Here is a 15,789-nt window from a genome sequence, read left to right on the forward strand (position 1 = left end):
GGAGGCATCATGTTATCTGATTTCAAACTACACTACAAGGCTACAATAATCAAAACGGCATGGTACTGGTGCCAAAACAGCGATATAGACCAATGGAACAAAACAGAGGCCTCAGAAGTAATGCCACACATCTACAACAATCTGATCTTTGACAAACCTGAAAAAAACAAGCAATGGAGAAAGGATTCCATTTAATAAATGGTGTTGGGAAAACTGGCTAGCCATGTGCAGAAAGCTGAAACCGGATCCCTTCCTTGTAACTTACACTAAAATTAACTGCAGATGGGTTAAAGATTTAGCAGAAGAAGACTTAACACCATAAAACTCTAGAAGAAAACCTAGGCAACACCATTCAGGACATATTATAGTATACACAAGGACTTCATGACTTAAACACCAAAAGCAATGGCAACAAAAGCCAAAATAGACAAATTGGATCTGACTAAATTTAAGTGCTTCTGCACAGAAAAGGAAACAATCATTAGAGTGAACTGGCAACCAACAGAATGGGAAAAAATTTCTGCAAGCTACCCATCTGACAAAGGGCTGATATCCAGAATCCAAAAAAACTAAAGTAGCTTTACAAGTAAAAACAAACAGCTCCATCAAAAAGTGGACAAAGTATATGAACAGACACTTTTCAAAAGAAGACATTTATGCGGCCAACAAACATATGAAAAAAATGCTCATCATCACTGGTCATTAGAGAAATGCAAATTAAAACCACATTGAGATACTGTCTCATGCCAATTAGAATGGCAATCATTAAAAAATCTGGAGACAACAGATGCTGGAGAGAATGTGGAGAAATAGGAACACTTTGACACTGTTGGTGGGGGTGTAAATTAGTTCAACCACTGTGAAAACAGTGTGGCGATTCCTCAAGGACCTAGAAATAGAAACAACATTTGACCCAGAAATCCCATTACTGGGTATATACCCAAAGGATTATAAATTGTTCTGTTATAAAGACACATGCACACGTATGTTCACTGCAGAACTGTTTACAATAGGAAAGACCTATAACCCACCCAAATGCCCATCAAGGATAGACTGAATAAAGAAAACGTGACATATATACACCATGGAATACTGTGTAGTCATAATAAAGGATGAGTTCATGTCCTTTGCAGGGACATGGATAAATCTGGAAACCATCATTCTCAGCAAACTGACACAAGAACAGAAAACCAAACACTCCATGTTCTCGCTCATAGGTGGGTGCTGAACAATAAGAACACATTAACAGAAGGAGGGGAATATCACACACTGGGGTCTGTTGGGGGTGGGGGACTAGGGAAAGGAAAGCCGGGGGGGGCGGAGGTTGGGGAGGGATAACATTGGGAGAAATGCCTGATGTTGGTGACGGGGGGATGGAGGCAGCAAACCACTATGGCATGTGTGTACCTATGCAACAATCCTGCAAGTTTTGTACATGTACTCCAAAATTTTAAGTAGAATAAAATATATATATATATATATATATATATATTAAAATAAAAGAAAGAAATGTAAATACTCTTCTAAGTTCTGCATGAAGACTGCAATTTCAATAACTACCAAAGTAAGGGTTATACAAGCAATTACTTACACTGAACCATCATATCACTAAAATAACCATTTGAATAAGTTCAGCAGGTTATTCCTGAAAGTGCAAATGTGTATTTTAAAAATAATCCATCTAAATGAATTTTCAGGCAAATCTGCTACCATTCAATGCCCTAAGAACACCCATAAAAAATCCTCACATTGAAGACAAACAGTTCTATATCAAGGTTATACTATCTCCTTATCCTTCTTATTCACACTCCAGAAGATACCTAAGTTTTACAGGTTAGGTAATAAAAATGAAGTCTTTCTCAACATTTTGGTCTGGATGATTCTCGGCTATGAGGCCACCCAGGCACTACAGGCTGCTCAGTGGCATCCACGACCATAAGCCATCGGAAGCCAAAGTAAACACCCTCCAGCTGTGTGAACAAAAATGTCTCCCCACATTACCAAATGTCCTCGGGGGCAAAAGTGCCCCCATTTGAGAACCACTACCATAAGGGGAAACAGTGTCCACCCCTGTGAGTATGGGGCAAGCCCTCCCTGGTCTGAAACACCTTCGTGAGAGAGAATGGAAAGACTGGATGTTTCTATGAAAACATTCATGAGAAAGACTGGAGTTAGGTTGGGAAGTGAGGACACCCATAAACTTCTCTCTCCTTCCTCAAATCCACATAAATGACAGAGGCCTAAGAAGAAATCCCAAACATAGCTGGGAAACAGGAGCATGAAGGCAACTGATGAAACACAGCACTGAGGTCCCTTGAGCAACAGAAGAGATTAATCAGCATGACTAAGTGAAGCCTGGAAGGGTAGAGAGGGCTGCGAGAGGGGGGGCGAACCCGTCAAGCCACCAGGCCATGGGCGTGGGCAGTCAGCAGGGCTCCTGGCTAATTGTGCCCATCAAAACGTAACTACTTCCAAGAATGTTACAAAAACACACAAATATGCAGCACCCAAAAAGGTGAAAATTCACAGGGAAATTCTCTAACACTAAATGCCTGTAAGAGAAAAGTCTCACATCACTGACTTCAGCTTTAACCTTTAAAAAACCTGAAAAAGAAGAGCAAATTAAAATCAAAGTGAATGAAAGAAAGGAAATCATAAAGACCAGGACAGACATGAGTGAAGCAGGGAACATTAACACAACAATGAAAATCAATAAAGCCAAAAGGAAGGAAACCAGGACACCGAAGAGGACTCTGCACACCCATGTTTCCCGCAGCTCTGTTTACAACAGCCAACATCTGGAATCAACCTAAGTGTCCATCCACAGATGAGTGGATAAAGAAAATGTGGGACACATACACAGTGGAGTACTATGCAGCCATGAAAAAGAATGAGATCCTGTCATTTGAACAACATGAATGGAACTGCGGTTCATTATGTTAAGTGGAGTAAGCTGGGCACAGAAATGAACATAGCATGTTCTCAATTATTTGTGGCAGTAAAAATTAAAACACTGAACCCATGGAGACAGAACAGAAGGATGGTTACCAGGGTAGTGGGGGTTAAGAGAGGCTGGTTAATGCGTACAAAAACATAGAGCGAATAAAATACAGTGTTTGATAGCACAACAGGGTGACTACAGTCAATAATAATTTCTTGTACATTTTAAAGTAACTAAAAGAGGATAATTGGATTGTTTACAACACAAGATAAGTGCTTGAGATGATGGATACCTTTTTTATCCTGATGTGATTATTATGAATTGCATTCCAAAACCTGGTTCATTGATAAAATCAATACAATGGACAAACCTCAGACTGAAGAGGAAGAAAAGCAAATTAGCAACATCTGGAACGAAGGAGATGATGTCATCACAGATCATAGAGGAAACGATGAACTCTGTGCTAACGACATCTAGACTGACCATTTCTCAGCGAGTGGGGGATGCTTTGCCCACGGGACTTGGCGGTGCTGAAGACTGCCTGGCACTCACTGCTTGAGGGAGGCATGGCTATCTCTGAGCAGAGGCCAGCTGCTGTGGAATGGCCTCCACGCCCAGGAAAACCCACAACAGAGAACTCTCTAAGCCCAAATGCCAATGGTGATGCCTATTCTCCTAAAGGTACACAGTTTCCCATGGAAAACTCCACCCTCCCAAGGTAGAATCTAACAGAAAAACCTCATTCAGCAGCTGTGTGGCTGAACCACAGGCACGTGGGTCTCAGGCGTCCAGAGCACGTGCCTGTCCTGATGGCCATGCAGCAGCAGAGACCCTGCAGATGGTTCTGTGGGCTCATTATGGGGACAGTGAGGGCAGAGGAAGAGCCCTCCTCTGGCTGGATTTGCAGTGGGATTAGGGGGTTTCCTCAAGCTGGCTCTTGCAGCATATAGTTGGTATCTGACCTGCACCTTGAGCCAACACAGGGTGCTGCTTGTCCTGCAGCCAGAAGACCTCGCTCCAGAGACCACCATGGAGGTGCAGAGGTCCCTCTCAAAATATCTGTCTCCTGTCCCTGATGCCCTGTGGCTTCCACTGCCCTCAGGGAGTGAGGTGCCAGGGGACACGCGGGCTGCTCCAGTGAGTTGTGGCTGGATGCTGAGCTGCCTGTGCCACTAGATCAGTGAGCAGAAAAGAAGCAGGTGTGACCACATCCCCGGATGCAGGAGAGCCTCTGCTGCTGATGAGGCCAGCGTGTCTGGCCATAGGTTCCCTGAATAGCTAGCACGACCACACCTACCAGACAAAGCCTGCAGCAGATGGCAGTGACCAGTGACCCCACACAGGCAGAACCACGGGAGGTCAGCACTCGTCTTCACAGAGGGAAAGGCTCAGAGCCAGGAATGGGGCCAGGACAAGGGGAACACACGGGGGTGGGGACAGGAGTCATGAACACCGGGTCCTCAAAGCACAAAAGCTGCCTGTAGCACTGCTGCGTCGTGTAGATATTTACACAGGAAAACCAAGCCGACACACACCCCATTCCTGCAGGGGACCTTGGCAGCATCTCAGTCAAGGTGGGCTGTGCTGAACCAGAGAAAGAAGGAATGTGCCCGGGCACTCCTGCAATCCCAGCACTGTGGGAGCCGAGGCGAAGAGATCGCTTGAACCCAGGAGTTCAAGATCAGCCTGGGCAATGTGGCAAAACCCCATCTCTACAAAAACTACAAATATTAGCTGGGTGTGGTGGAAAACACAGGGGCTGAGGTGGGAGGATCACCTGAGCCCAGGAGGTTGAGGCTGCAGTGAGCCATGAAGCACCCAGTATTCCAGCCTGAGTGACAGAGGGAAAAAGAATAAGAAAGGAGGATGAAGAAACAAGAAAGAGGAGGAGGATGAAGAAAGAAGGAAGAAGGAACCTCATCCCAGGATCCTTTAGGAATTACAGGACGTGACAAATGAGACTGCAACTTCCCCTCTGGTATAAAGCCACGTGGGATTCCATCCCATAAGGGATATCTGTGCCTCATGGGAGCTGCCATTGTTATCACACAAGAGAATGAAAGGACAGCCGGGTGGATGGACCCAGGCCACAGACTCCAGGCCTGATGAATGGCCTCCCTGCACTTCTGACAGCTCCCCGTGCTGCAAATGACCCCTTCCCAAAGTGCAAGACAAAACGAAAACAAACATCAACAACAAAAAGGATCTGACCGACATCTCTGGCAGCTAGAGGCAGGCACCACAGCTGCATCCTGACACTTAAACATCCCTGCTGGGGTGCGTGTCCCAGGAAGGGCTCTGTACGGAGCTCTGGGATCTGCTCTGTTGAGTCCCATGCTGCTGGAGCTGGTAGAGGCTGCAACCTCTTTACCCAGCCTGGTCAAGGGTCTGTGGGATGCCTGATACCCTTTTCAACAAGTCATTTTCTGTTTAAACACACCAGAGTGAGTCTTACTTTGCAGTTAAGCACCCTAACTCATTTACAGGACAAATACCAATTGCCCCTTGCTGGTTACAGGGAGATTCAATGGAGAGCTGACAAGTGTACTATGGACCATCTTTTCCAATCAGAGGGGAAAGCAGATATAAAAAAATAATAATAAATGCAAGCTTGGCTTACAACTCTTCAGAAGCTGTACACAGAGCTCCCGAAACCCCAGCACAAGAGTTGCCTGTTCCTGGGGCGAGGGGCAACTTGGTCTGGCAGCCTGAAGTCAACACCACCTTCTGAGGCTACCACATAGGTAGAGCAAGGGTTGGAACCCTGAGCCGGGGCACGTGAAGCTGCCACCAAGTGAGATGGAAAAGAAGGAGAGAAACAGAAGGAGGTGACAGGGCGGTGGCAGCAGCATGGCCCGCCCGAAATTCAGACCCTTCCATCAGTGCAAAGCTCTTCTGGAATAAGAATTAAGACTGAATTATACTTAATCCTCTCTTCCCTTCCACAAGTCACACAAAATGCCGTCTCCATGACCGTGCTTCACCCACTGGCACTGGGGCAGGTAAACTGACAGAAGCCTCCTCTCAAATCTGCTCTTTATGGGTCTGGGGGCTGCAGAGGCGGGCACAGCCGCTGGACAGTCCCTGCAGCACCGCAGCAGTGGTCAGTGTGGCATCCACAGCCCCGGATGCTGCTGTCTGAAGGCCGTGTCTTGGGTCACGGCGCTCAGGCCTCTGTACGTGCACTCCTATTTCCCCACACACACAAAGCCCACACAGCACCAGATTCCACAGGGAAGCTCTTTGAAAGCCTCTGGAAAATAATTCAGATTGCCATTGGAAAAGCTCCATTCCAGTGGTATCTGCAGACAATTCGCTGTCACAGGTACGCTGGGGGAATGCACGGATTCATTCGGAGCACGTGAGGTGACATGGCCCTGCTCCTACCTATCAGGCCTCCCAAACTTCTCAATGTTCTCTCACCACTGCCAGTGGTAACACAGCGACAAACACTGCACACGTGAGAAGTCTGTAAACAGGGCTCTGAACAGAAAAACATCTGGCTGCAACTGTGAGCAGTGCTTGCAGCCTCCATGGCTTCTGCCCCAGGAACACTCGCCCCCGCCCGGCCTTACCACACCTGCTGCCTGGCTCTTTCTGGGCAGCTGGCGCCCGGCCAGGCCTGTCATCCCTGCACCCCTCCCCGGGCAGAGCACCCATCACAGCAGGCAGTAAGCAAATCCTGGGTAAGGACGCAGGACGGACACACACAGGAAGCCAGAGCGAGGTGACACTGTACCTGAGCAGTCCCCATTGTGGCTGGGCTGGGCGCAGGCAGAGGGTTCGCAGCCGAGAGGGATGCCGTGCAGGGCTAGGGCCAAGCCTCAGGTGGCGGGAAAGCCTAGGTGAGGAACGGACAGAAATGGGGAAAATGTGATAAAAAGGGCAAATAACCTTCCCCGCGGGGGAAAAAAAAACATGGAATGTATATTAAAAAGTGAGACTAAGTAACAATTAATCAGCTGAGAATCGCAATATGGCAAGAATTAGTAGGTACAGAAACTGTATATAAAAACTATCACCAGGTGTGTGTACATCTCTTCACGGAGTGGCATGTTACGTAAGTGGATCCAGGATGTATGACCATGGTACCTATTATTTCCATTCTACAGCAGAATTTAAAATGATAATAAAATAGGTTTAACCATTTCGAAATACTGAACCAAAGAGAAATAGTAAAACCGTACTTTAAATCAGGAGTTATGATGATTCCTTAGATAATTTGATGATAAATTGGTATTTGTGAACTCAGTCCAGTTCTGCAAAGAACCAAGCAGCTTCCAAAAAACAAAAAAGCAGTACCAGAAAATATTAATAATTGATCATTTTCTTTCCAGGAGACAAAAATGCTATATACCCAGATGAAATTCAGAATAGCATGCTTTTTTTTTTTTTTTTTTTTTTTTTTTTTTTTTTTTTGAGACGGAGTGTCGCTCTTGTTACCCAGGCTGGAGTGCAATGGCGCGATCTCGGCTTACCGCAACCTCCGCCTCCTGGGTTCAGGCAATTCTCCTGCCTCAGCCTCCTGAGTAGCTGGGATTACAGGCACACGCCACCGTGCCCAGCTAATTTTTTGTATTTTTAGTAGAGACGGGGTTTCACCATGTTGACCAGGATGGTCTCGATCTCTTGACCGCGTGATCCACCCGCCTCGGCCTCCCAAAGTGCTGGGATTACAGGCTTGAGCCACCGTGCCCGGCTAGCATGCTTTTTAAAAGAAGGTGCTAATACATACATTTTCATAAATTACAAAATTCCCTGCTCATTTTCTCCACAGCATACGCATGCATGAAACTATTATTAGCCGCCAGAAATGAATCGAATGAAGTGTGTATTTTTAGGACATACTAGGTTTATAAAGTTACACTGGAAACTTACGCCACTCTTTTCTTCTCGCTGGGCTGGTGTGATTGAAAAACACTCTCCTACATACACTTTATATGCCTTAAAATCTATGATCATGTTATATGAATTTTTCTGAAGGTCAGGGCTGCTGAGCATTGCCTGCTATCCACTGAAAATTAGTTGTTACCAAAATCTCTGACCAAGCATCAATCTGATGATCAGTTACTTAATGCCATGTATTACTTTCAAATGTAAAATCCTAATAAGGTAAGAAAATTAGCTGACTTTCATTGTAGAAAGAACATTTGAAAAATTTTCATTATAAAATAATATACAACCTGAAAATCAACCATTGGTTTCTTGTAACCACTTAATATACACCTTATGCGATTGTCAGTCTAAATTGCATATTCATTTCCAGGCACTTACTGTTAAACTCTCTACCTTTCTAGAATTTACACTCTGCTCTTCAAGGAGCCTTATCCATTTGCTACTAATATATCAACATTTCTCCGTATCACTAGAGACGGAACTAAATCTTTCCCTGCACTGAAGAATCATAAGTAGCCCCACGAATCTTTAACTGTTGAGCATTTGGGTCATTTCCACTTTTCCCATTTACTAAGAATTCTGCATACGTTTTTTTAATGCTTCTCATTATGTGAGTTTACGCAGAATAGGTTTCTAGACAGAATTATTGAGTCAAAAGATATGGACATTATTAATCCAAAACACTGCCAAAACATTGGTTTCCATTTACACTGCCAAATATTGACAATCTTGCTTTTACCACTGATGGGAAAAAATAGTTTATTGCTGTTTTCCTCGACTCTGGGGATCTTTTAATGTGGTTACTGAGCAAACAAATTTCTGTGTAAACTGTTCCTTGGTTTTTTCTTCTTGGGGATACATTTTTCATTACTTTCGAGAAACTCTTTACATATGTCAGATACTTATCTAGTCCATCTGTTGTAAATATTTTTTCAGTTTGTCATTCACCTGTTAGCTTCATTAATGATACCTTTAAACAGCTTAGAAGGGTTTCATATGCATGTATCCAAATCTATCAGTTCCTTCCTTCATGGATTCCGTGATTTAAAAGATCTTCCCAATTCAACACATCTTTTTTTTTTTTTGAGACAGATTCTGTCTCTGTTGCCCAGGCTGGAGTGCAATAGCACAGTCTCGGCTCACTGCAACCTCCACCTCCCAGGTTCATGCAATTCTCCTGCCTCAGCCTCCCAAGTAGCTAGGATTACAGGCACCCATCACCACGCCCAGTAATTTCTGTATTTTTAGTAGAGATGGCATTTCATCAGATTGGTCAGGCTGGTCTCAAACTCCCGACCTCAGGTGATCCACCTGCCTGGGCCTCCCAAAGTGCTGGGATTACAGGCGTGAGCCACTGTGCCTGGCCCCAGTTCTACAATTTAAAAAACATATTGTACTTGCCGGGCGAGGTGGCTCACACCTGTAATCCCAGCACTTTGGGAGGCTGAGGCGGGTGGATCACGAGGTCAAGAGATCGAGACCATCCTGGTCAACATGGTGAAACCCCATCTCTACTAAAAATACAAAAATTAGCCGGGCGTGGTGGCGCATGCCTGTAGTCCAAGCTACTCAGGAGGCTGAGGCAGGAGAATTGCTTGAACTCGGGAGGCGGAGGTTGCGGTGAGCCGAGATCGCGCCATTGCACTCCAGCCTCGGTAACAAGAGCGAAACTCCATCTCAAAACAACAACAACAAAAAATATTGTACTAAATTTTCTGTTAGACGTTCCATAACTATCTTTAATGATTACACATTTAATGTGTTTGAAACTTAATTTTGAGTTGTGAAGTGGAAATGAATGTTTTCCAGTGGATAACCAATTGTCCCGACAAATTTACTGCCGGATCCATATTTTCCAGACTAACTTGAGAATGCCACCCACATAAAAGTCAGTTCTACAGACTGATTTACCTCCTATAGTACTGGTGTATTTCTCTTAGTAGATAGGAACGCTCACGGTTCAGATTTTTCTTTAACACCCTTTACTGAACAATTTTCTGAATTTGTTCTTATAGGTTAACATTATTACCACTTAATCAACTCCCCTATTCCCACCTTCACTACCAGTCCAAACAGGAAAGAGTTCCCACGGAAATTATGTAAGTAACACCCCCACTCCCACTTACATGAAGTGCCGCGTTTCCGTGCCAAGTCAGCCACACAAGTACTGCTCCATACCAAGTCCTTGGCGATGTTTTACGTCCGTCCCAAGTGTTTTACTGTTTTTCCCTATAAATCTTACACATCCCTGTTTCATTCCAAGACATTTTGTGAGATTTATTCTTTCTAAGAATGGGCCTATTTTTCCATGGGAACCCTTTCCTGATTGGATTGGTAATGAAGGCAAGAATAAGGGAGTTGATTCAGTGGTAATGAAGTTAACCTATAAGAACAAATTCACAGGATTGCTCAATAAAGGATGTTAGAGAAAAATCTGAACTGTGACAGTTCTCGCCTAGTAAGAAAAACACACTAGTCCTACTGTATCATATGCAGTATGGTTAATGATTTTCATTCACTCCTCTAGTATTTGTTCTCCAAGCTCAACGTTACTAATTATCTTACAGGTTTTGTATAGTCTCTATCATTTTCCAACGAAAATCAGTCTCTTCATTCCTGGTGTCTTTTCTTATATATTTTCCCAAGATAATAGAGGCTTCAAAAGAAATGAAATAATAGTAATAACCGTGGCATTGCCATTTTGCTTGATATTTTAGCATTTCTCCACATATACATTTCTGATTATACCTTTACCTGTTTCAAGAAAGTTTCTTGCCATTTCTATTTCATTTAGAATTTTATCATAGGTGGCTGCCATATTGCTTAAAAGTCTTACAATATCTATTAATATAATCATGAGGCTTTCTGTTTTTTAATATGTTTATCTTATGCATTACTACATAGAGATACTATTATTAAAATAATATTGCACTGACGAGGCAAAGCTTATGCTCATTCTTAACCTCTAACTAGATTCAATTGGCTAATATTTGGGGTAGGAAATTTGTGTATTCTTAAAAAGGTCAGTCCTTTCCTGTGCTACTTATCAAATTCTGGATTCAGTCATTAAATGAAAGTGATGCTTATTAGTCTGAGATAACATAAAATGATCAGTTCCTAAAATGTTGTATAGAATTTACCTATAAAATATCTGAGTCAATTCTTCTTATAAAGAGACATCTATGAAAATTTTTAATTTTTCCACGGTTACTGCTCCATTAAATTTTTCTAACTTTTGTTGAATCAATTTATGTCATTTATAGTCACAAAGAAAATCAATCATTTCATCTTGATTTTCAAATTTCTTAGCAAAGATTTCTACAGATGATCTTGTTTCTTCTAACTTTATGATTCTATCACATTTTTCACTATTTTCTCAAATTTCTCTTTATTTTCTTTATAAATCTTGCCATAAGTTTCCTATTCTCATGTTTGCACATGTTTGTTTAATCGGCAGAGAGAATTAAGACAGCAAACAGGAGGCAGAACTACCTTGCAGCTCCCTCTCGGATGGACAGAGCAGCATGTGGAGACTCACGTCATGAACTTTTGCCCCAAGAACTACAGCAGGAACATACTAGGGAAGCTGAAAGAACCCACAGACCCTTTGAAGGTAGTGGATTACCGTTGCAGGTTCCCTGAAACGCCAAAACACTGAGTCAGCACTTTCTCCATGGGGAGGCTCGTGGTCCAGGGAAAGTTCCAAGGAAAGTTCTCAGGGGGTTACTGGCTGCCTGGAAACACATTTGGTGCTATTGGTAGGGCATGGTGGGAGTGAGACCAACCTTTGGGATGACCCGCTGTGTGCGAGTGAGGTGAAGTCTGTCACTGCCAGCTTTCCCCTACTTCCCTAGCAAGACTCAGCAGAGGCAGCCATAGTCCCCCTGAGAACGTAACTGAGAACGTAACTCCATTGGCCTGGGAATCATCCCCCCATCCCTCACAGTAGCTGCAGGCAGCCCCTCCCAGGAGAGACTGAGCTCAGACATACCTATCCCTGTCCCCCACCTGGTGGTCTTTGTCTACCCACTCTGGTAGCTGAAGACAAAGGTCATAATATCTTGGGAGCCCTATGACCCTGCCCACCACCTGAGAAACCTGTCCCCACTGTGGGACCACAGCTGATGCACTTTTAAAAGCACCACCTTCTGGCTGGAGGCCAACCATCACAAAACCATCACACTAAAAAACACAACCAAGGACACTCAAAGAGTCCACTTCATTACCCTGCTCCCTCTGCCAGAACAGGTGCTGGTAACCACATCTGCAAGACTTGAAGACAAATAACATCACAGGACTCTTTGCAGACACTCCCCAGTACCAGCCTGGAGCCTGGTAGCTCCACTAAGTGGTTGGACCCAGGAGAGCAAAAACAATCACCCAGGAAACTACATACCTAGGGGAAGTGGGAGAACACCACATCAAGGGAGCACCCTGTGGGAGAAAAGAGTCTGAACAGCAGCCCTTGAATCCCAGATCTTCCCTCTGACATAGCCTATCCTAGTGAGAAGTAACCAGAAAAACAATTCTGGTAACAGGCTAAAATAAGCTTCTTTAACACCCCCAAAAGATCTTTTAGCTCACCAGCAATGGATCCAAACCAAGACAAAATCTCTGAATTGCCGGAAAAAGAGTTCAGGTTGATTATTAAGCTAATCAAGGAGGCACCAGAGAAAGGTGAACTCCAACTTAAATAAATGAAAAACATGACATAGGATATGAAAGAAAACTTAATCAGTGAAATAGCATAAATAAAAAACAATCATAACTTCTAGAAATCAAATACAAACTTAAAGAAATGCAAAATGCATTGGACTGTCTCAGCAATAGAATCAAACAAGCTGAAGAAAGAACTTCAGAGCTTAAAGACAAGGCTTTCAAATTAACCCAATCCATCTAAGACCAAAAAAAAAAAAAAAAAAAAAGAGAGAGAGAGAGAGAGAGAGAATTTTAAATATGAACAAAGCCTTTAAGAAGTTTGGGACTATGTTAAATGTTCAAACCTAAGAATAATTGAGTTTCCAAGGAAGAAAAGAAATCTAACAGTTTGGAAAACATATTTAAGGAAACAATCAAGGTAAACTTCCTGGCTTTGCTAGAGACCAGACATTCAAATACAAGAAGCTCAAAGAATACCTGGGAAATTCATCGCAAAAAGATCATTGCTGAGGCACACAGTCATCAGGTTATCCAAGGTCAAGACAAAGGAAACAATTTTAAGAGCTGTGAGGCAAAAGCATCAGGTAATCTATAAAGGAAAACCTATCAGGTTAACAGCAGATTTCTAAGCAGAAACCCTGGAAGCTAGAAGGGACTGGGGTCCTATTTTTAGCCTCCTTAAACAAAACAATTATCAGCCAAGAATTTTGTATCCAGTGAACTAGCTTCATAAATGAAGGAAAGATACACTCTTTTTCAGATAAAAAAATGCTTAGAGAACTCCCCACTACCAAGCCAGCACTATAAGAATTGCTGCAAGGAGCTGCTGCAAGGAGCTCTAAATCTTTAAACAAATCATTGAAATACACCAAAATAGAATTCCTTAAAGCATAAATCTCACAGGACCTATTACATACAACAATAACAAAATTAAAAAAACAAGGTATTCAGGGCCGGGCGCGGTGGCTCAAGCCTGTAATCCCAGCACTTTTGGAGGCCGAGGCGGGTGGATCACGAGGTCGAGAGTTCGAGACCATCCTGGTCGACATGGTGAAACCCCGTCTCTACTAAAAATACAAAAAATTAGCTGGGCATGGTGGCTCGTGCCTGTAATCCCAGCTACTCAGGAGGCTGAGGCAGGAGAATTGCCTGAACCCAGGAGGCGGAGGTTGCGGTGAGCCGAGATCACGCCATTGCACTCCAGCCTGGGTAACAAGAGCGAAACTCCATCTCAAAAAAAAAAAAAAAAAAAAACAAGGTATTCAGGCAACAAATACCATGATGGATGGAATAGTACCTCACATCGAAATAGTAACACTGAATGTAAATTGCCTAAATGTTCCACTTAAAAGATACAGAATGGTAGAATGGATAAGAATTCACCAACCAAGTTTCTGCTGTCCTCAGAAGACTTGCCTAACACATAAAGACACACATAAACCTAAAATAGGGGAAAAAAAAATTCCATGCAAATGGACATCAAAGCCAGCTGGAATAACAATTCTTATATCAGACAAAATAAACTTTACAGCAACAGCAGTTTAAAAAACAAAGAGGGGTACTGTATACTGATAAAAGGACTAGTCCAACAGGAAAATATCAAAATTCTAAATATATATGTATTTAATATTGAAGCTCCAAAATTTATAAAATAATTACTACTACATCTAAGAAATGAGATAGATGAAAACACAATAATAGTGGGGGACTTTAATACTTCACTGACAGCACTAGACAGTTCATCAAGACAGAAAGTCAACAAAGAAACAATGGACTGAAACTATACCTTACGACAAACGGACTTAAAAGATATTTATAAAACATTCTACCCAACAACTGCAGAATATACATTCAATTCATCAGCATATGTAACATTCTCCAAGACAGACCATGTGATAGGCCACAAAACAAGTCTCTGTAAATTGAAGAAACTCAAAATTATATCAAGTGTTCTCACAGAACACAGTGCAATAAAATTGGAAACCTCAAAGCCATTCAAATACATGGAAATTAAATAACATGCTACTGAATGACTATTGGGTTAAAAATGAAATCAAGATGGAAATTAACAAAATTCTGTGACTAAATGATAATAGTGACATAACCTATCAAAACCTCTAGGACGCAGCAAAAGCAGTGCTAAGAAGAAAGTGCATAGCCTTAAATGGTTACATCAAAAGTCTGAAAGAGCGCAAATAAACAATCTAAGATCATGCCTCATGGAACCAGAGAAACAAGAATAATTCAAACCCAAACCCAAACCCAAACCCAGCAGAAGTAAAGAAATAAAAACAGAGCAGAACTAAATAAAATTGAAACAAACAAAAACCATAATACAAAAGATAAAACAAAAAGCTGGTTCTTTGAAAAGATAAAATTGATAGACCATTAGCAAGATTAACCAGGAAAAGATCCAAATAAGCTCAATTAGAAACAAAACGGAAGATATTATAACAGATAATACAGAATTTCAAAAGATATTCAAGGCTACTATGAACACCTTTATGTACATAAACTAGAAAACCTAGAGGAGACGGATAAATTGCTGGAAATATACAACCCTCCTAGATTAAACCAGGAAGATACAGAATCTCTGAACAGACCAACAACAAGCAGCAAGATTGAAATGGCAATAAAATAATTGCCAACAAAAACAAGTCCAGGACCGGACAGATTCACAGCTGAATTCTATTTGACATTCAAAGAAGAATTGTGCCAATGATTCTGACACTATTCCAAAACACAGAGAAAGAGGGAATCCTTCCTAAATCGTTCTATGAAGCCAGTATCACACTAATACCAAAACCACGGAAGGACATAACAACAACAACAGCAACAAACACAGACCATTATCCCTTATGAACACAGATGCAAAAATCCTCAACAAAATACTAGCGAACCAAATCCCACAGCATATCAAAAAGATAATCCACCATGATCAAGTGGATTTCAAACCAGGTATGCAGGGACGGTTTAATACATGTAAGTCAATAAATGTGATATACCACACAAACAGAATTAACAACAAAAAACCCATGATCATCTCAATAGATGCAGAAAAAGCATTTGACAAAATCTAGCATTGCTTTATCATTAAAACCCTCACCAAAATCGGCATAGAAGGGACACTCCTTAAGGTAACAAAAGCCATCTATGACAAACCCACAGCTAACATCATACTGAATGGGGAAAGTTGAAGGCATTACTCCTGAGAACAAGAATGCGACAAGAATGCCCACGGTCACCACTTCTATTCAACAGAGTACTGAAAGTCCTAGCCAGAGCAATCTGAC

At 42.4% G+C, this 15,789-nt stretch overlaps 1 protein-coding gene across 6 annotated transcripts in view; it reads right to left on the reverse strand.

Annotated features, from left to right (window-relative positions):
- The window catches only part of DLGAP2 (DLG associated protein 2), an 868,686-nt gene that overhangs the window by 758,607 nt on the left and 94,290 nt on the right, over positions 1-15,789 (reverse strand). For 4 of the 6 annotated variants that reach the window (XM_074384216.1, XM_074384214.1, XM_074384213.1 and 1 more), the window contains exon 2: positions 6,681-6,782. The exons of the other annotated variants lie outside the window; for them this stretch is intronic. In XM_074384216.1, the coding sequence (XP_074240317.1) occupies positions 6,681-6,695 (15 nt within the window). In that variant the 5' untranslated portion in view covers positions 6,696-6,782. The remainder of the gene's footprint in view (positions 1-6,680; positions 6,783-15,789) is intronic. 6 annotated transcript variants of the gene reach the window in all.

The sequence above is a fragment of the Saimiri boliviensis genome, chromosome 13 (genome assembly GCF_048565385.1).
Source record: "Saimiri boliviensis isolate mSaiBol1 chromosome 13, mSaiBol1.pri, whole genome shotgun sequence".
Lineage (NCBI taxonomy): Eukaryota > Metazoa > Chordata > Mammalia > Primates > Cebidae > Saimiri > Saimiri boliviensis.